At 45.6% G+C, this 20,997-nt stretch overlaps 1 protein-coding gene across 2 annotated transcripts in view; it reads left to right on the top strand.

The window, feature by feature from the left end:
* Window positions 1–20,997, top strand: part of Pcsk6 (proprotein convertase subtilisin/kexin type 6) — a 181,108-nt gene that overhangs the window by 145,619 nt on the left and 14,492 nt on the right. Inside the window, exons 14-18 of one of the 2 annotated variants that reach the window (XM_047539422.1) lie at window positions 8,615–8,794; window positions 8,956–8,994; window positions 15,084–15,186; window positions 16,436–16,632; window positions 18,488–18,575. In XM_047539422.1, coding sequence (XP_047395378.1) covers window positions 8,615–8,794; window positions 8,956–8,994; window positions 15,084–15,186; window positions 16,436–16,632; window positions 18,488–18,575 — 607 coding nt within the window. The remainder of the gene's footprint in view (window positions 1–8,614; window positions 8,795–8,955; window positions 8,995–15,083; window positions 15,187–16,435; window positions 16,633–18,487; window positions 18,576–20,997) is intronic. The other variant, XM_047539423.1, reaches the window with a different exon arrangement.

Genomic DNA, 20,997 nt, shown 5'->3' with positions numbered 1-20,997 from the left:
TCGGAAAACCTTTTTTCTGTGGGTTTATGTCTACAGGAACACAGGAAGAACGCTTCCACGTCTTCTTTCTTCTGTCGCTGAGGATGTGTGTGTATGTATGCACAGGGGGGCACACACCCTCTTCCTTATCCTCCTTTCCAAGTCATTTTCTAGATTCCCTTTGTCCTCTTGCCATAATGTGGACTTACAGTGCACTTTTAATTATGTGTTAAATTTATTGAGTAAATGCTGGCATTTCTATGTGTGTGTATAATATACACACAGTACTTTTAATAACAGCCTTATTGAGATATAATTCACATACCATAAAATTCACCCTTTTAAAGTGTTCTTATGTGTATTTTACAAATAGATGGAGGGGAACCCTCTTCATTTCTTCTACCCAAACTCTACATTAAACTTTGCAACTTGAATATGGCCCTCAGGTGGCTGGTTCCCTGGACCCAGAAGGAAAAACCTTCCACCAGAGTATTAGACTGGAACATATTTACTTGATTTCCTTGGCCTTTATTCACTTACTATTTCAGATAGTCTTCCTGCATGGTATGGTGGGGGTGCACGTGGAGAACTGATAAATTCTTTATTGTTAAAAACTTCTCATATGGCCAAGAAAACCTAGGAGTTTCAAAGTATTAGCTCATAGTCTCTAATCCAGCCAGACCTTTCCCCCACCCCTACCCACTTGGCCTCCAATTGTAAATTCCCCTCTCTAGGATCTTTAAATTCTTAATTCAAAATGCTAGGCAGAGAAAAGCTTCATTACTGCTGGTACTTTCCTATTGGCAAACTCAACCTTAGACTTTCCTTAATTCTGGTTCTTTCTTAAATAATAGGAATAATCCTGTTTGTTCATTAGGAATTTAATTCATGGAGGGGACATGCTGCAGTGAAGATAGTGAATGACGATAAAACCCTTATTGGCAGGCTCAGATGGCATTAGCTGCGGATTATCTTCTGCCTCTCGCAATTACAGTCGCCTGGGCTTCACGGTTGACATCTGGGGGCCTAGTGCTGCAGAGCTGGCCCCTGAGGTTTAAGCAGGTGGATTTGCAGTTCTTTCTTCCACAGTCTTAGGAATCTCATGGCAAAAAAATTAAAGAATTTAGATTTGAACATCTTTTAAGAACCCCTCCTAGAAACTAAAAAATTCTTGGTGCTAGTCAAGTTCTTGTCACAGTAAACTTGACCAGGCTTGCTGCATATCTTGAATGGTAATACATTCTTCTTAAATGCTTTGTCCAAAGCGGGGCCAACATTCTGCAATCCTGTCTCTGGGTGGCATTTCTGTTGAGCATGGACTGTGGTGGGACCTGGAGTGGCCCTGGATGTGGTCTGCCTTCTTCTCTTCCTTGTATATAATTAAAAAGAAGAATTAAAAAGAAAAATCTTCCTTGGTTCCTCTATATCCACAAGTCTCATCTTCCAAACTAGAGTCTGGCCTCAGGGGAGTGACCAAGTGTGGCAGGAGCTGGCCCTCAGGAGCCTCATCCTGGCGTGTGTGTGCAGGATGCCAGAGGTGAGGGACAGTGTTGACTTTCTATGAGGACAGGAACCTGAAGACCAGAGCCTCCGATCAGCTCCTTCCTGTGAGGATCTGCTTTGATCTGCTCTGCTAAGTCACTGGTGACTGACCCTACGGACTCAGTCAAGCTGGGGCTGGGGCTGGGGTTGGGGTTGACCATGCGTAAGATGTGATTTGTGTGAAGGAATTGATTCCCCTAGAAGGCCTGTGCTCTTTCCCTTGTCTGTTTTGGAATCAAGGGTCAAGTGATGACAAATACTGTGGTGTAATCATTTGTCATTATGTGTCAAGAGCCCAATCACGTCTTGTTCTCTGACCCTGCAGTTCTACTTGGGAGACTCTATCCTGAAAAAGTAGTCCAAACTATAGCAAATGATATTTCTGGCAAGTATGTATATTTTTTTTAAAAGAAGAAGGGAAGTGGAACAAATGTTCTGTTATGATCCATCATAAGAGATTGGTTAAAGAAATGGTTACATTTGTGTAGATCCTGTTGCAAAAAAAGAGGGTGTGGGCAGACTGGATGTAGCCCAGTGGCATAATGCCCCTGGGTTCAATCCCCAGTACCAGAAAAAGAGAGAGAGAAGAGAAAAGAAACAAAAAGAAAAGAAAGTTACATTCATATGGTAAAATGTTTTCCCTTCCCCCAAAATCAATATTTTAAAATGTTACTTCATTCATTTAGCAAACATTTATTGAGCACCTACTATGTGCCAGAAACTTGCCACATACCAAAGCTAATGCACCAGCTAAGAAAGACATGTTCCCCCAAAACATCAGCAAGTAAGTGGGACAGCTTCTGAACCTGATGAACATGATGCAATGCTGAGGGGAGAAAATGCACACACAGATAAAGCAGCCCAGAAGAAAGTGTGCCACAGGAGCAATGGATGATTTGTACTTTCTTCCTTGTTTCAATATTTAATAATTTGTCTCCTTTTATAACTAGAGGAAAATAACTTTGAGTCATACTTCAAACTCATGCCGGTACGTTTATGCCATACGCTTAATTCCACAAATGCGGAACCGTTATTTTTATGTCCTAGAAAGCAGGAAAAACAGTGAGTCCCTTGGTAGAGAAAGTGAAAAGAATACTTCAGTACAAAATAGAGAAAGAGAGAGAGAGAGAGAGAAATTGTCATTATCTAAACCACAACCTGAGGTCATGTTTTCCAGATCATGCTTGTTAGGAAAGGTGAGTTTCCAGGTACGGAAAGGTATTGCCTCAGGCCCACTGCCCTCTGGGAGCCAGCTCTTTTTCAGTGCTTCTGAGTCAGCTCTGCAGCTTGTTAGCACAGCACTTGGCCCTCATAGGCTCTGATAAGAATCTTTTTTCTTTTTTTGTTGGTACTAGGAATTGAACCCAGGGGCACTTAACCACTGAACCACATCCCCATCCCCAGCCCTTTTTATTTTTTATTTTGAGTCAGGGTCTCCCAAAGTTGCTTAGGGCTTCACTAATTTGCTGAGGCTGACTTTGAACTTGCAATCCTCCTGCCTCAGCCTCCTGGCCACTGGGATTATAGGTGTGTGCCACCACACCCAGCTCTGATAAATATTTGCATATAGAAGGAACAAAAAATATAAACCAGATGTGAGCAAAACACCTTCTCATTCCACTTGGACTTGCCGTGAACCTGGCTACAATGTGCTTTTAGGCAACTTTTGAAAACTCATCATTTTTTCTCAGCAAATAATTTTGGTAAATTGAGCTTCAAATTTTATCGAGTCAGGAAGGGAGGGGTCTAACTCTTCATCCTATGAAAAGATGATCAACTTCTCACATAAGAGAAATGTGAAGTTAACTTCTCATTTCTCAACCATGGCCTCCAGTGTGGAGGAGCACACCCCTTTTAATGCCTAGTCCTGCTTCTAGGAATGTGACCTGAAGGTCCTCTTACAAACATACAAAATCATCTGTTCATCAGATTGTATTTAACCAATGCTCAGGAGGCAGCATTTGGATGCTAGTCACTGTTCCTCCTGCTTTATTATCCTTAATTATTTAATGTCCTGGACAACTCTGTAAAGTAGAATTATTACTACGCCAACTCGTTAGATGTAGAAACTGAAGAACAGAGATGAAGTAACTTGCCCAAAGGTCACCCAGTGAATAGAGGGCAGAACCAGGATTCAGATCCCATTGATCCAGAACTCTTGATCTCTCTCCCTCATTGAATCCTTCCTTACTTAACCAAGTTTGCAGCACGGGTTACAAGGTGACAGTACTGTCTGTAACTGCAAAAGTTTGGAAACAACCTAAATGCCCCTCAGTCGGAATTTGTTTAAGTAATTGATGCTATGTGTCCCTAGTACAGCAAGGGAATGATTCCCATCGTTAATGGGAAAGCAAGGTTCAGAAAGTTCTATGAGTTTGTTACTAAAAGGGCAGGATATATGTTCATAATTGTGTGAATAAGGAAAAAAAAAAAACCACCTCTGGAAGGATGCACAAGAAGTAGGTCAGTGTGGTCACGCATGGGACAGGGATGGGAGAGAGAATTCCACTATATTCCCTTTTAGAATTTTGAATTGTGAACTATCTGTGCATATTATTTATTCAGAAACATAAAAGCTTTGACTACTACTGCTTTGTAGTTTTTTTTTTTTTTTTTTTACTGTTCACCAGCTTTGTTGATAGATTTTTAAAAATTTTTTAAAACTTATATATGTGAACAGGTAATATAGACATGCTTGTGGCTTTAAAAAGCAATTCTTTTTTCTTTCTTCTTCCTCTCTCACTCCACGTAGGAAACACCATTGATCCCAAGTGTGGAGCAGCCCCTTCTGTTTGTTTTACCAAAACTGGATCTAAAAATAAGAATCTAATTTCAGTGAGTGGGCCTTTGGTGGGTGTATTTGAAGATCTCCTATAAGGCTAAAATAAATTTCAACTCAAATTATAGCCCACAGAGCTGGTGGCCTCTGTCCTTGTGTCCTTACACTCCCCCCTTAATCACCGTTCATCACTCAGTGGTTAAAAAGCCCAGATTCCTTAGCCCGTTTGTCAATTGGATTATTTGCATTCTTGGTGTAGAGTTTTTTGAGTTCTTTATAGATTCTGGAGATTAGTGCTCTATCTGAAGTATGATTGGCAAAGATTTTCTCCCACTCTGTAGGCTCTTTCTTCGCATTGCTGATAGTTTCCTTTGCTGAGAGAAAACTTTTTAGTTTGAATCTATCCCAGTTGTTGATTCTTGCTTTTATTTCTTGTGCTATGGGAGTCCTGTTGAGGAAGTCTGGTCCTAAGCCAACATGTTGAAGCTCTGGACCTACTTTTTCTTCTATAAGTTGCAAGGTCTCTGGTCTGATTCCAAGATCCTTAATCCATTTTGAGTTTAGTTTCGTGCATGGTGAGAGATATGGGTTTAGTTTCATTCTGTTGCATATGGATTTCCAATTCTCCCAGCACCATTTGTTGAAGAGGCTATCTTTTCTCCATTGCCACTCCTTGGCCTATACCCAAAGGACTTAAAATCAGCATATTACAGAGATACAGCCACATCAATGTTCATAGCTGCTCAGTTCATAATAGCCAGATTGTGGAACCAACCTAGATGTCCTTCAATTGATGAATGGATAAAGAAACTGTGGTATATATATATACAATGGAATATTACTCAGCCATAAAGAATGATAAAATTATGGCATTTGCAGGCAAATGGATGAAACTGGAGAATATCATGCTAAGTGAGATAAGCCAATCTCAAAAAACCAAAGGAAGAATGATATCGCTAATAAGTGGATGATGACACATAATGGGGGGTGGGAGGGGTTAGTGTTGGGGTTGGAGTTGGCTTTAGGGAGGGGGGCAGGAATGGAGGAAGGAAGGACTGTATAGAGGGGGGGGAGGGGGGGGGGGAGAAGAAAAAATGGCAGAATGAATTAAACAACATTACCCTATGTAAACTTATGATTACACAAATGGTATGCCTTTACGCCATGTACAAACAGAGAAACAACATGTATCCCATTTGTTTACAAGAAAAAAAAAAAAAAAAAAAGCCCAGATTCCTTTGTGGTTTTGAAATGCAGTTTTAATTTGATCCTGAGGATTTGAGGACAGATGAAAACTCATCTCCATGACTGTTTTCTGTGCCTGCGACTGCATGAAGCACTTCCTATGTTACCATTATCAAATATGCAGCCCTGGTTAGGAAGCATGTTAGAGAGATATACCACCATGTGTGTAAAAGAGCTATGCCTATTGGAAGATCATGTACTAAGAAATGGTCTGCCCAGGAATGTTTTTTTGAGTCAGAGGTCCTTGCCTACATCCTCTGATGCTGGCCAGGCCAGGAGAGGTCAGGCAGTATAGACTGTGATTCAGGGCAGTGTCTTAGTCTGCTTTCTATTACTATAACAACATATCTGAGACTGAGTAATTTATAATGAATAGAGGCTTATTACGCTCATGGTTCTGGAACCTGGGAAGTCCAAGAGTATGTTTTGGCATCTGGGTAGGACCTTCTTGCTGCATCATAATATGTCAGAGGGCATCACATAATGAAACAGAGCAAGCATGCTGGCTCAGATTTTTCTTCTTTATCTTTTTGTTGTTGGTTGTGGTGGCGGTGGTTCTTTTTAGCTATACATGACAGTAGAGTCTATTTTGACATATTTATACAGACATGAAGTATCATCTTATAAAACCACTAATATCATCATGGGGTCCCATTCTCATGAGATAATCTAATCTTAATTACCTCCAAAAGGCCCCATCTCCAAAATTAGCATGAATTTGGGGATTAAGTTTCCAACACATGAATTTTGGGAGAATTTTCAAATGATAACTGACAGTTTTGAGCTGGAAGCTTTGGGATCTGGTACCTTAGTCAGCTAGGGCTGCAGTTACAAAAGTGCTTCTAATGTGCCACATTGTGTAACTAGATCAAAGTCCACCTGAGTTTGGTCTGGTGAGCTATCGGACCAGTTCTGCCTATCTCTCTGCAGCCCTCCTACCTAGGACTGTATGGTTTACAGCCTACAGGCCTGTGGTCTGTTGATGAGCACGAGTCCTCTGATTTGGATTTAGAGGGTCTAAGATTCCCAGAATTAAAGCAGAATATAAAGTTGATTGTGGCAGAGCTGCCCGCATTGCAAAAACAGTTTGTAGGCAGTTCTCTGCCTGCCATTTGGAGCAGAGATGGGTGTCTTTTAGATGAGCAGAGTAAGTGGCAATAAAAACACAATACACTTAGCATGATATTCTCCAATTCCATCCATTTCTCTGCAAATGCCAAAATATTATTATTTTTTATGGCTGAATAATATTCCATTGTGTGTGTGTGTGTGTATATATATATACACACACCAGTTTTTTTATCCATTCATCTGTCGAAGGGCATCTAGGTTGGTTCCACAACCTATCATGCTAAGTGAAATAAACCAATCCCCAGAAAAACAAAGACCAGTGTTTTCCCTGATAAGTGGATGATGATATATAATGGGGGGTGGGGTGTTGAGAGAAGAATGGAGGAACTTTAGATTATGTAGAAGGAAATGAGGGGGTGTATGAAAAATGATGAAATGAGACAGACATCATTACCCTATGTACATGTATGATTCATACAAATGGTATGAATCTACATCGTGTACAACCATAGAAACAAAATGATGTACCCTATTTGTATACAATGAATCAAAATGCAGTCTGTAAAAAATAAAAAAATTAATTTTTAAAAAATTAAATAAATTTTAAAAAACATTTTAAAAACAATACATACCAAAGAATCAGCATTTTCTTGCCTAAAGAATTCTGATTGTTGAACTGGGGAGATAGCTCAGTTGGTAGAGTGCTTGCCTAGCATGCACAAGACCCTTGGTTCAATCCCCAGCACCACCAAAAAAAAAAAATAATTCTGATTGCCAAGAAACCTCATGGCAGAAAAGGAAGAGATTTTCCCAGCTGACACAGATAAGCAACTAGCAAAGGCATTGTCCTTAGCTGGTTACAGTGAGGATTCATCAGGGTGGTTCATGGTGGGTCTGAGAGCACCTTGTTTGGGGCTAAGCCAGTTACAAATAAACTCTGAGAGGCCAGGCAGCAGAGTCCTGTTAGCATGAGCAGCATGTCCTTGGGCAGATCACACAGGACCATGACCTCTCATGCCAGAATGATGGCAAGGACCTTCTAAACGTAGCTGCCCTGCCCTGTGTGCTGGGGACACCGTCACAAGAAAAGGAGGCCTAAGCCAGCCACCTGTGGCTGAGCCCGTCTACAATTGTGTACATGCCACACGTTTGTCATGTGTTTTTTGACATCAACAGTTCACTTGGGAATTACAGGCCAGATTTCCCACCTCTCTTTACACCTGAGCCAACCTCAAACATGAGCCACCATTTTCACATGGAGGCAGTAAGTGGAGCAGTGTCCCCACCACTTCCATCAAGGCTGGGTGCCCTCCCATCTGCTCCTGTCCTCCTCAGGCCTGTCTACCCTGAATTCCCTGGCAGAGCCTGGCATCTGTATCATTCATCCTCCTCTTTGCAAGGATGTTCCCCCTACACGCAACCTCTGTAGACTTTTGAGTTTGTACCAGCAATACTACCCCCAAAACTCCCCACCTGCCCTGGACTGACTGTGGAGGAAAGTGCCCAAGTCCAAGTCTTCCTGTGCTCTAGAATTGAAGATTCAATTTGGGCCCCTCAGTGCAATCCAGTGATCACAATTAGAGGCTATGGGACAAAGCTTCTAGCCATCCTGGCACCCAGGCTACCACTGGACATCTCAAGGGGGACAAGTATCTATTGCCAGTTGTAAAGGAGGCAGCATCAAGGGAGTCTGCAGTGAGACCAGAGGAGCCAAGGACACTCTCCAGGAGGGGGAAAGTATAATTCAGCCAACCCCTGTCCAGCAGAGACAGAAATGTAGGGCAGCTCAATAGCACAGGAGTTAAGGAGCACTAGCTTGCAGCAGTGAGATACCCAGAGAGCAGCACATGGCCTGGGTGGTAGGGGTACACCTGATCAGTAGGTGAGCAGGAAGTGAAGGCCATGGGCCACAGGGCTGGAGGCCTTTGCACAGGTAAAGGAGCACACAGGTATATCAAGACCTTCCCAAAATAACTCAGTGGGTCTGTTGCCTTCCAGGGAAGTTGAAGGAATGGAGCCTCATTTTATACGGCACAGCGGAGCACCCTTACCATACCTTCAGTTCTCATCAGTCCCGCTCGCGGATGCTGGAGCTGTCAACGCCACAGCTGGAGCCACCCAAGGCTGCAAAGTGGCCATCCCAGGCTGAGGTGCCTGAGGATGAAGAAGATTACACAGGTAATGATCCTGAAACAAGAGGAGATGACTAGCTTCCTTGAGTCTGGTTTCCCACTGTAACTCTCAAAGGTGGGGCCATTCCTGGTAAAAGGTGAGATTATGCTTGTATGTCCTCTCTTGCCTAGAAGTCATAATAATGACGCTCATTTGCACTCACACAGCTCCTCCCATCCAAGGCTCTCCTAATATTTTACAGACCAGTAAGTATGCTTCAAACCAGTAAGTATTCTCTGACCTTCCCAGACTGGGACACTGAGCCCCTCTATGCCCAACCAGAACTGGGATGTAGCCCTGATTAACCAGCTGCCTACAGAGACATTCCCGTTTCCTCAGAGGTCCCCATCGCATGGCTCGGCCTCCTGACTCCCTTAAGTCGGTGCACTTTCAGTGGCCAGAATGTGGGAAGGAAGCAGTTATTATCAAGGCTTCAAGAAGGATGGGTTCTTTGAGCATCTCAAGAAAAAGAGCTGGCAGTAGACATTCCACCAGCCTTGCAGATTGGATTAGAGACCCAGAGAAGGGTGTCATCAGTGGAGACTGATACTACACAAAAGCATCCTTAAAAACTCACAGAACTTAAAGATGCCTGTACGAATCTCTCTAGCCATCTCTTTCCTGTGATGGCCCTTGGCTCTGAGCCACCAGCTCATTTGCAGGGTAGCCAAGAGCCACAGTACCCCTAAGAGAGGGCTTTGGACATCTCCCCTCGGTGCAGTTTTTATTAACACATTAGGTCAAAAGTGGTTCCTTTACCTCTGAGCCACCCATCTCACAGTGATCTGTGTGACCCTAGGTGTTTCTGGTTGGGCATATTTTTCTTAGCTAAATATTCTGGCTACTTGATAAATGATGGGGTGATATCAAAGAATATGGATGATTTGAATTATCCAATATCCTCTGAAAAAAATAATAACAAAATGGATAATTCTACCGATACAAATCAAGCATAAATTATAGTTGATTCCATTTTAAATTTCTTTCACCATTCCTTTAAAACAGAGCATTGAATTATGTATAGACTAATCTGCTCTGTTTCCCCCATGATTTATAAACAGTGGCAAGATTCAGTAATTTTTAATAAAGAACTGATTTTTTTTCTTAAAATCTACTACTGACTCCCATCCTGTACAACAGAGCCTCACAGTCATTCTGTTCTCAATCTGCATCACTTGATCTCCACTGAGCATGGCCTGAATGGATAGAGGGGTCTCCATGGGAGTGGATGCTTTCCTGGCTCTCAGAGAGGCTTCCTGTGACTTCAGGGGCAAATGGAAGGGTGAGCCAATTAGCATGCCCAAAAACCAGGACAGAGGACAGAGAGAGCAAGAACCAGAGGGTGCCATGACATGAGGGACAAAAGAGAAGGAGGGGGAGCAACAAATTTAGATTCCAAAGCAAGATCAAGGGGGATATGGAATGGAGCTTCCAGAATGTGGGAACCTGGCCACGGGCAAACATTGCATTGGGGGTGTTGGGCCCAGGTTGACAGAGGTTTCATCTGGACACTATGGGCAAGAGGGCAGGGGGAGGGGCTGGGGATATAGCTCAGTTGGTAGAGTGCTCGCCTTGCAAGCACAAGGCCCTGGGTTTGATCCCCAGTACCCAAAAAAAAAAAAAAAAAAAAAAGAGGGCAGAGGGAATCTGATAGAACAGTAGTCCAGGGGCCAGCATCAGGGGATGGGGAAGGGGCAGACGGAAGGGGTAAAGGACCAGCTTTCCCTGAGATGAAAAATAGACAATATGAGCAAGGGATGGAGAGGGAAGTCTAGTGACAGCAAGGACCTCCAATAGCAACAGTCAAGATTATCTACTGCAAGGGAGCAGGGCTCTTACAGGGCTGTCAGGCACAGCATTAGTCCATCTTCTGTTGCTATAACAAAATACCCAAAGCCAAGTACTTATGAAGAAAAGAAGTTTATTTAATTCACAGTTTAGGAGACCAGAAATCCAAGATTAGGAAGGCTCATCTGTCCAACCTCTGGGGAGGGCCTAGTGGCTACATCAGAAGATGGCAGAGAAGTGTGTGGGGTGGCCTCACTTTATAACAACTTACTCTTGCTTAAACTAGTAGTCCCAGGAGTTAACATTCATCCCTTCCAAGAGGAGCACATCTAATTACTTTGTACTAGGACCCACCGCTTAAAGGTTCCACCACCTCAGTACTGTCCAACTGAGGACCAAGCTTCTAGCTTATGAGGAGACACATTCAAACCATCTTACTAGACCAGTCACCTGGCCAGAGCCAGGCAGAAAAGCTGCCCTGAAAGGGGAGCCATTGTGAGGTGGACCAGACAGTCACCAGACACTCTCAGCCAACGTTGCTCCCTGGGAACGGGGAGAGACGTGGACCAGCTATTCTCCAGACTGAGGCACATGGAGAGCTAAGGCAGATTCTGGAGTTCCTAAGGCAAAGAGGTGTGGCTCAGCATGGTGGTGGGGGTCTGGGGTAACAGAAGGACTGGGGACCAGAGGGCCTGGCAAGGGGAAGTAGAGCAGCTAAAATGGACAGGGTGAGACACAAGAAAGACATCAGTGGTACTGAGGGCAGACAACTTTGCAGTGAGGGCCAGCCTTCAGGACAGAGCCATCTGGTGGCCACAGTACAAATGGAGGCCACCCCCAAGGACTCACCAAGACACTTGACTGAAGAACAGCCCCACCCCCAGAACTGGAGTTCAGTAGGTCTGGGGTGCTAGGGAGTCTTCACCTGTAGCCAGCACACATGTGATTCCAGGTGGCGTGGGTCTAGGGAGCCAGCAGATGCTGAGCCCAGCAAGGACGTGGCAAGACACAGGGAGGAGCTCAGGTTCCTACCAGAGAGTGGCAGAGAGGCCAGGACAGAACTATTATGGGAACAGAGGGAAGCCTGGGCTTCAGGAAAGAAGCAGTCATTCGGCTTCTTGGAAGGAAGATGAGTGGGTGGAGGACAGCTCAGGACAGAGTGGCCATCCACACAGGAGTGTGAGGGGAGTCAAGGGACCATGTACAATTTTCTGTAAAACAGAAAGGATCCAGGATAGTTGACAGGTACACAGGATTTGGTTCACAGTGTGTGTGGTATGTCCATGTGGGGACTGTGTGGGGTCATAGACTCAAAATACAAACGAGAGCAAGGATTCAAGAGCATTAAATAATTCACTTAGCTGTCAAGAATGAGGCCAGACATATAATGAGAGCAGTCTGTTATTCCTGTTGGCACTTTTTGAGCTTGACTTTTGCATCCTGCTCCAAGTCTGATAGTGTTAATGGAGGTAACATTTCTTGGGTGCCCTTTTTTGAATAGGGTAAAGGGCAAAATAGGCACCAAAACTTTCTGAATCTTCCTGTTTCTTCAGCACGATCTGCACACTAAGGACAAAGCCCATCAAGAACTCCCAAGTTGCTTTCTAACACTTGTTTTATGTGTGAATTTTTTTAATTCTGGATTTGCTCCACAAAATTTTTTAAAATGGAGTTTTCAATTAACCTATACCAGTTAACCCCCTATGCAGGTAGGGGTCAGCTATTAGCAAGCCTGTTCTGCGCATTAATTAAGTGTGCCTTTTACTGGAAACCTCTGCTAGGAGTGATAGAAAGTGACCCAGGAAGACTATGGATCTTGGAGGAACTTTCACTAATGGAGGAAAGAGGAAAAGTAGACATAAATACAAATTGCAACACAAAGAACCCGTGTTCTCCCAAAGAATGAGTAACAACTGTACCAGAACATTCTTAGAAGTGAAGTGACTGGGACAAGATGACCAGCCAGATTTAATTTATAACGTTTCATGGAAGAGATGAGTCTGGGTATTTGACTTTTTAAACAATCCCAAAAAGGAGTCACACGCTGGAAGGTTTGTTTACAGATATTTATCTAGGCATCCTCAGCTTTTGGATAGGCGCTGCCTCCTCTTGACCTTTCCAGCTCAGGCTGGATGTTCCTGGAGACCTTGATGCTATCTCAGAATTCTGCTGCCCTGCCTCGCCAGGGGTTCCCCTCCAGATTGTCCTGAAACTTTCCATTACAGAGGCTCCAAGGGGGACTCCGAGGGTGATATCCACATCACATGGACCAGCAGCTATAAACACCAGTCCAAATCCTTCCCCAAGGCCATCCCTCTCCCAAAACATCCTAGAACCCTTTGTATACAGATGGTGGAGACATCAGCACTTCTCCTATTTCTGTCCACTCTTCTTTTATCCTCACTCTCACCCTTCAGTCTCTCAGCCAATATTTACTGAGCACCTGCTCTGTGCCAGATGCCATTCTAAGTGCTGAAAATAGAGCAGTGAGTAGACTAAACCAAATCCTTCCTATGTGGTGCTGACATCTCCAGTGCCTGGAGAGAGTGAGAAGATTGGTCTCTCACACCCCCTCCCAACACACATACCCAGCTCCCTTAAGATGGAGGGAATTCCTGTAATCCCAGCCACCTGGGAGGCTGAGGTGGGAGGTTCACAAGGTCAAGGACAGCCTGGGCAATTTATTGAGACCCTGTCTCAAAATTTAAAAAAAAAAAAAAATGTTTTTTTTTTTTTTTTAAGAGGACTGGGGTATAACTCAGTGATAGAACACTTGCTTGGCACATGGGAGGCCCTGTTCTTCCCCCAATACTGAAAGGAAAAGAACAAAGTATGATGGAACAAAGCATTTGAGGCTACCCTCATAAATAACCCAGGATACAGTGTATAGAAATACAGTCTGATGAGAACTCACTCCAAAATAGTAAAACAGTCCAGAGCTGGAGAGGAGGGAGTGACTCAGTGATGAGCCTTAGAAATGATAGGCTTATCTAGAACACAGGACTGGCCAGCCAGGACCAGAAGAGACAGTCCAGAACATCCTGGAGATGACCGCAGCTCTGAAAGGAGTTCACAGTGGGATCACAGGCGGGCAGGAATCCACAATGAAAACTTGGGAAATATCAACAAGAGTGAACCTTCAGGAGGGTAGCAAAATAACCGGAGTCTGACATTGGGAAGGCCTGGAGCCTCTTGAAGGAGGAATGAAGAGGGCTTTGTGTGCCTCAGCAAAGACCCATTGTGGGCAGCTGAGAATGAGGACTTTTGTCTTACCCTCCCGTTCCCCATGAAATGCGGGTGGCCAGCAAATTAACTCTTCTTTGCTTCTGAACTCACTCCCCACCCCCACCAACAACTCAAACCTTGCAGAAGTTTTTTTTTCCCTTCCAGAGACTTAGGAGCCTTCATAATGCCCCACTCAGTCCCTCCCTGTGTCCCCTCTCAGCTATCCAGGAGGTTTCCCTGAGGCATTTCTCCATAGAAGGGATGGAGTTGGTGGTTAAGTCTGGAATCCCGGCACAGACTGGCTCCCACAGGCTGTCACTTCTACAGAACAGGAGGGAGAGGACACCTACACACACCCGCCTCAGCCCGAGGGGATGGACATTGAAAGCCGACTCATCCATGTCACTTACTAGGAGGACCTAGAACAAGGAGTTTGCTGGAATCTGTTGAGCTCCCCTACATTTGTGTTGCTTTTCCAACAACACACAGGCTCAGAGTTAGAATTTGGGGGCCTGAGTGGACTTAAGGGAAGACACTGGCATCCCATGACTGAGGGTAAGAGCAAGACAGGCAAAAAAAAGTCTGCAGGAAGAAACCCACAGCAGCAGCACACCCCACCCTCTTGTGCAGCCAGCTCCCACTCGCCCAGTGTGACACTTGCAGGCTCTGGCTCTGTCCTACCCAACCCTGGCCAGCACCAGCTATACCAGGTGGTCCTAAACATGTGGAAGCCATCCTTATTCCCACTAGGGTATGTCCAGAATTCTCTCTGCACTCTCCCTCCTGCCTAGTTCATGTTGCCTCAGCACCCTTGGTGGCAGATTTCCTAATGCCCAAAACGCCCCCAGATTGCATTGCTTTGTCCTTCACAGTGGAAATCAGAGAGCTGTCTGGTCCCAGCATAATGACTGTGATGTAAGCGAATGAACTTAATACCAGTGTTCCCTGCTTCTCTCTCATCCATCCTCTAGGGTGTCACAATCCCCAACTCCTCACGCACCTTGGCTCTCTCCTGGAGTTGGCTATGTTACTTGTTTTCGTTCTGCTGCTGTCTAGAGTGTTGGGGTCTCTGACACTGGATCACTGGCTAGACTCAGCTGCCAGCTGTAACCATCCCATGGGGCCTTGTGGTCTGGCCACCCAGCCCCCACAGGACTACCACTCTTGAGAGCAACTCCTCCCAACCCCATCAGGCTACCACATCCTCAGTCAGGGAGACCCAGGGGACTGGATTTGATGAAGAAGGCATCTCTGTGGATGAAGGAAATGCTTTTTCTTTAAGGTGTGTGCCATCCAGAGTGTGGGAACAAAGGCTGCAATGGCCCCAATGCAGACCAATGCTTGAACTGTGTCCATTTCAGCCTGGGGAACATCAAGACCAGCAGGTAATGTGCTGGGGCTGCCATTGGCATGTTCTGGAACTCTGCTAAGGTGGCCCATTTCAAGCTGTGTAACACCCCAACAAAGAAATCACATTGATGTTAACTGCCTTTTAAATTTTTTTAATAACTTTCTATTCTAATCACACAAGTAATACATGTTCATTATAGAGAAATCAGAAACGGTGGCACTTTGGTGACCATGCTTATAAAGCTTTCTCCATCCATTTGTGAAACAAAAATGGATCATGTTGAATATGCAAGGCTGCCCCTAGGGGTACTATAGACACATGTGACTCAAGTCCCCTACTGTTGGCCACACAGGGCCAGATGGGATGCTGTGGCTCTTGGAAAACATGCTGCAGCCTCTGGCTAGTGTGGGATTTTCCTGGCAGCTCCCTAGAAAGCCTGTGGGACTGAATGCACCTGGAGGGAGGGAGCTGACAGATGTGATGTGCGAGCCCCAGGCATATGGCCAACTGTGTAGGCTCGTGCTGGCCCTTCTGAGGTGAGCACGCACACCTGCAGGTCCTTGCAGCCGGGCCCTGAACTCCTGGCATCACCACCCTCCCACATTTCCCTGTCATTCTTGCAGCTGCTCTGCTTTTTATTCCTTGGTTTCACAAACCTTCCTGAGCACCTACCACATGCTGCACAGGCCTGACCTGGGAGGCCAAGACAGCAGGACAGGACACTGCTGAGCTTCCTAAGGGCCTGGATGACAGATGCACCTGAAAGCTGTTGGTGCACACTACGAGGCCCAGGCAGGGGTGCCCTGTGCAGGGCAGAGGTACAGGCATGGCTCTCAGTGTCTAGAGTTCCCAGTCACAGTGCACTCAGCACTCTGCCTACAAAGGCACTTGTGCTGGAGTTTTACTCACTGCCTGAGAGACTTGCTCCCCAGGGGCACCTTTGGTAGGATTTTTGCAGAATCAAAAGTTCCAAAAGTCAAATACTAACATCATGGTGCTCTGTGAGAAGCCAGGAACTTCCCACCAGGATGGCTTCCAAAGGAAAGAACTTCTTACCCAAGTCCTCAAACCTCCTTCTGTGTCCTTAGGAACCTCTCAAGAGTGCTCACCAAGACACAGGATACTCCCTTATGAGTTACTATTCCCCTGATGTCTTCAGTGTTTTGCTGAATGTACAGGGGTCTCCAAGCTCTGGGAAAAGATTTCCCCACAGCCCCATGCAGGGGCCACACAGGGGTGGGAGGTTGATTCAGAGGGGCTCTCACCTGCACCTGTTCCCACAGGAAGTGTGTGAGCTCCTGCCCCTTGGGCTACTTTGGGGACAGAGCAGCAAGACGCTGTCGCAGATGCCACAAGGGGTGTGAGACCTGCTTGGGCAGGAACCCAACACAGTGCCTGTCTTGCCGCCGTGGGTTCTATCATCACCAGGAGACAAACACCTGTGTGACCCTCTGTCCTGCTGGATTTTATGCTGATGAAAGTAAGTGGCATGTCTGAGGGCACATGTATGAATCAGCTCCCTGTCTCTGGACTGGCATCCCCTCCACTGGGAGGATTTCCCTGGCCTTAACTTCTTGTACTCTGTTGTTCTGAGCAAGGACCTTTCACAGGAAATGCAGGAGGGACATACATGAAATCAGAGCACTCGGTCCTGTCAGTTGGCAGCAGATCACCCACACACCTGGCCAGGAGAAATTCAAAGTGATGCTGCAAAGAATTCAGCAGACCATGCAATTCACACATGTGCAAGTCAGTGTTCACTATTGAGGATAGGCAGATAAGTGGCTCAGCCATAGCTGTCATGCTCTGTCTAATTTCAGTCACCAGGAGAAGATCCCCTGCTGTCTGTCCTGTAATTTCTCCTCCAAGAAAGACTGTGCCATGGGCTTCTCTGTAACAGGACAGGTGCCCTGGGCTGGGGCTGAGGCCTCAGCATGAATTTATGGAATTGAGGATCAACACTGGGGGAAAACCCTTCTGGGTAGAGCCGCTGAACTGAAATTGGGATTTAGGTGTGGGCAGAAGGTTTACAGTCCTCTGAAAATGAAGAGGGGCCTGAAGGGACAGGAATAGGGCTCAGAAGCAACCAGTTCTTGTGAGGACTCTTTACAGGAAGTGAGCATACCCCTAAAGGGTGGGGAGTATGTTCCTCATCTTGAAGCTGAGAAAGGGTAAGAGACCCACAGCTAGTAATGACAGGTGGGACTTGACCTTGGAGCAGCCACGCCACGTCCTCTGTCAAGAAGGTGGGTGGAATGGCCAGGGGCTCTTGTCCAGTGCTATCAATGCACCTTACCCTAAAAGAGACAACAGAGGGTTTGGGTTAAACTGATAGAGATAATGCTCAAACAAGTGAAAGAGGTTACCATTTTGATACTCAGGATTTTGTAGGTAGCAGGCCTACCCTCAGGGCTCCTCTCTGGGCCCGTATTATGAAGGATCCAGCCTGTCATGCCATCACTGGGAAGAAGGAGCCAGAAATCTGTATTGACATATAAAGCTACCAAATAACCAGACTCTTTGGAAGGGAAACAGTCATATAAGACACATTTCACAGCCTTCCCAAACACCTGCCCTGTGCTGCCTGCCAGACCTGTTTTCAGGCTCCATATCCTTCCTAGGGCCAGAATCAGCCATCCTCTCATTCACTTTGATCCTTGCTGATCACCTACTCTGTGCATGGGATGCCACCTGTAGCCCTGAGGAGGCTGCACTGAGGTAGAACAAGCAGCCCTCCACTTCCATACTCATAGCACTTAGTAGTGGCACAAGGTCATGTCTATGAGGTGCCAACATGAGTGACTCATGTAAATGCAGGTGGGAGTTGGAGTGACCCAGAATTTCCTTGGAAGGTATGATGGCTTGTCATAGGTTCCTATCTCCCCCGTGAATAGTTGCTGAGTCTTCAGAAAAGACCCTTGTGAAAGCTCTAGAGGAGAGGGGTCAGGGGCATCCAGGCTGCCCCCATCAAGTTTATAAATATTTGCACCTGATTAAACTCTACTCAGCCAGCCAGGAATTAGCTTCCACCCTGTTGCAGTAATAAGAACCAAACCATGTCTCCTCTGAAAAAGGGACCACCTCCAAAACATGGTAGTTATTTAAGGACTTGGATTTATTCCAGAAAAGAGTGGTAAGACATTGGTGATCTCCACACCTGAGCACATGGTCTCTACCTGGCTTCTGGGTGTTTCATTACTATTTGATCCTTTCTGGAGATAGAAACTGGGGAAGAGCTACCCTCCCGCACTGTGAAATGCTGGTGGCTCCTTTCCCAGATTTGATTTCCTCTAACCTGTCCCTCCCCTTTTCCTCATCTTGCTGTTTTTCTCCAGGTCAGAAAAACTGCCTTAAATGCCATCCAAGCTGTAAAAAGTGTGTGGATGAACCTGAGAAATGTACTGTCTGTAAGGAAGGATTCAGGTAACCCTCCGCGCTTTAAAAAAAAAAATGTGAAGAATGACAACCTGTCGATGTTGCATTTAGTTTCTGTCATTGATTCACCACGTTTTTGCATCTTTTCCTGAAAGTTAAAATGTCAGAGTAAATATTTCCAATCTCTGAAAATCATGAGTCCACTAAGGATATGGTTAAGAGGGAAATGTGGAAGATAGGTCTAATCTACATTTTATGCAACATTTAGAGAATTGTTCAGAGTAACAGAGGATCACATCACATGACGTAGGACTGACCACTGCAAGGTGAGTCTTCAAGGGAAGCTTAGATCATCGCCTTCCTTTGCACCAGTAACTTCCGCCTACTCCAGTTCCCCTCTGGTCCAGGGCAGGGGTGGGCTGCAATGGCTCACAAAACCTTCCTCCTTTCCATCACTGTCTTTTCTCTTGTTTCCCCATTTTTTGGCATCTTCATTCCAGTGGGAGAACATTGCTCCCTGAAGATGCTCTGTAGATTCCCAGTCCTCCTGCTCGGCCATACTCAGTCCTGTGGAGTTCAGCACCAATTTCTTTAAAAACACAAGGCAGAGTTAATGATTTTTTTTTATATTTAGAATTGTTTCTTAGCCCATTTAATGTGACAAGATTACATTTAGTGCAATGTAAGGTGCATTACCAGTTACTTTCTAGAAACTCAGAAAGCATTCTGTTGAAATTATGCTGTGGACACTTCTGTACTGGAGGAAGTGTTAGCACTGTGGTCTGCATTGGAAAGAAAGAAGGGAAGGGGTTGGAGAGAGCAGCACCTCTTTCCCATGAAGGGCACAGGAATCACCAAGGTTCATGTCTAAATGCAGATTTTGATACAGCTGCTCTGGGGGAAGCCTGAGACGGTTTCCAGCAGGCTTTCAAGTGAGGGGGCCACTGCCAGTCCAGACAAGGAGCAGCATCTGTAGCCTGGGAGGCTACAGCTCACTTCCCTAGTCCAGTCTCCCTTCCTTCCAGTGCTGCTGGGACTGGAATTCACCACAGAGGTGAATTTTTTTTAGGTGGGGGGTGGTTAAGGAATGAAGGAAGAGAACATACTGAGCATCAGCTCTTATCCAGGTATTCACCCCAGTGTCACCCCGTTTGATCTTTGCAGCAACCTCTGAAAGCAGTGTTGTTATTCTTCACACTTTACAGACAGGGAGGAGCAACAGTTTCCCCAGGAGTTACTTCCTTCATGAGGTTGCCTCCAGCCAAACCCATTCTTTCAGATGAGTACTGGGGAGAAGACAGTGCCAAGGACCTGGGAGCCTGGGGGAGAGGAGGGAAAACAAGACCCCTCCCCCAAAGTGACACATCACACCTGCTTTATTTAAACTTATTAGCTGGACAAAACAGGATTCAAAGTAAAAGGATGAACTGATGCAGAAAGGACATTCCCCAATGGGAAAAAAAGTAGAAGAGAAAGGAGACATTCCACTGGGAGGGGCCTAGGAGGGGCCTAGGAGAGGCCAGCTGTGATGTCCCAGGCCCCACTGGCAGAATCCTCCACTCTAGGCGGCTAACTTGAGGGTGTCAAGGAGGAAAGACTTTGTGGTTCCAACTCCCTGGAACCCATTTCCCTGTGAAGTGCTGGGGTCGGTGGGGGGTGGGGGTGTTCCACAGAACTTATTTCTTCATCCATGGGATGGGGGAAGCTAGATACTAGGTTCAGGAATGGTGTCCTGGGTAGAAAGTATCTGTCCAGCAGTAGCCACACAGCAGGTGCTAGGGTTCCAGCAGCAATAAGCTTTCAGAGAGACTAGAAAACTCTGGAAACATCATCGGCCATAATCCACAGAAAGCTTCCTTTTATTGCCCAATATCCACTTAAGCTGTGACTTCAAATCATCACTATCATGTTGAAGCAGTGAAAGAGCAGCTGAGCTGCTGCCTCCCAGCCATCCATCTCTTGAGGGGAATAATCGCAGGGGAGCATCGGTTATTAAAGACATGATTTAACTGCCCGGCGTAGCAGCCCTGGCACTACGATGAGCAAGAGCCCTGGGTGGGCGTCTGCCACTGCTACGGTGGGGAGAGAACTGCAGAGCTCTCCACCAGATGTAGGTGTAAAATAGGAAAAATCGAAGTGTTTTTCCTACTTTCACATACTCAGTTCAACACACTTACCCTTTGGTCACCAAAAAAGTGTGTTGTTTTTTTTTGTTTTTTTTTTTTTTTCCCCACACATAAAAGAGTAATTCAGAGGACACCAATTGAGTATCCTATAATCTATCTAAATTCTGACACTACCTACTTACAGATAGATCAGATCCTATGTGTTAAAGGCTCAGATCCCAAGACTGCCCCCACTTCAGATGACAGTCACAAGTCTCAGATTGTGACCATACTTCTGTCCAACTGGCTACAAATTGGAGTTCCCCTGACCTCCTTGGGTTCTGTTAATTTGTTAAAGCAGCTCA

This window comes from Sciurus carolinensis, chromosome 2, assembly GCF_902686445.1.
Source record: "Sciurus carolinensis chromosome 2, mSciCar1.2, whole genome shotgun sequence".
Lineage (NCBI taxonomy): Eukaryota > Metazoa > Chordata > Mammalia > Rodentia > Sciuridae > Sciurus > Sciurus carolinensis.
Note: the sequence above shows the minus strand (reverse complement) of the source record. Positions and strands in the feature narration are given on the sequence as shown.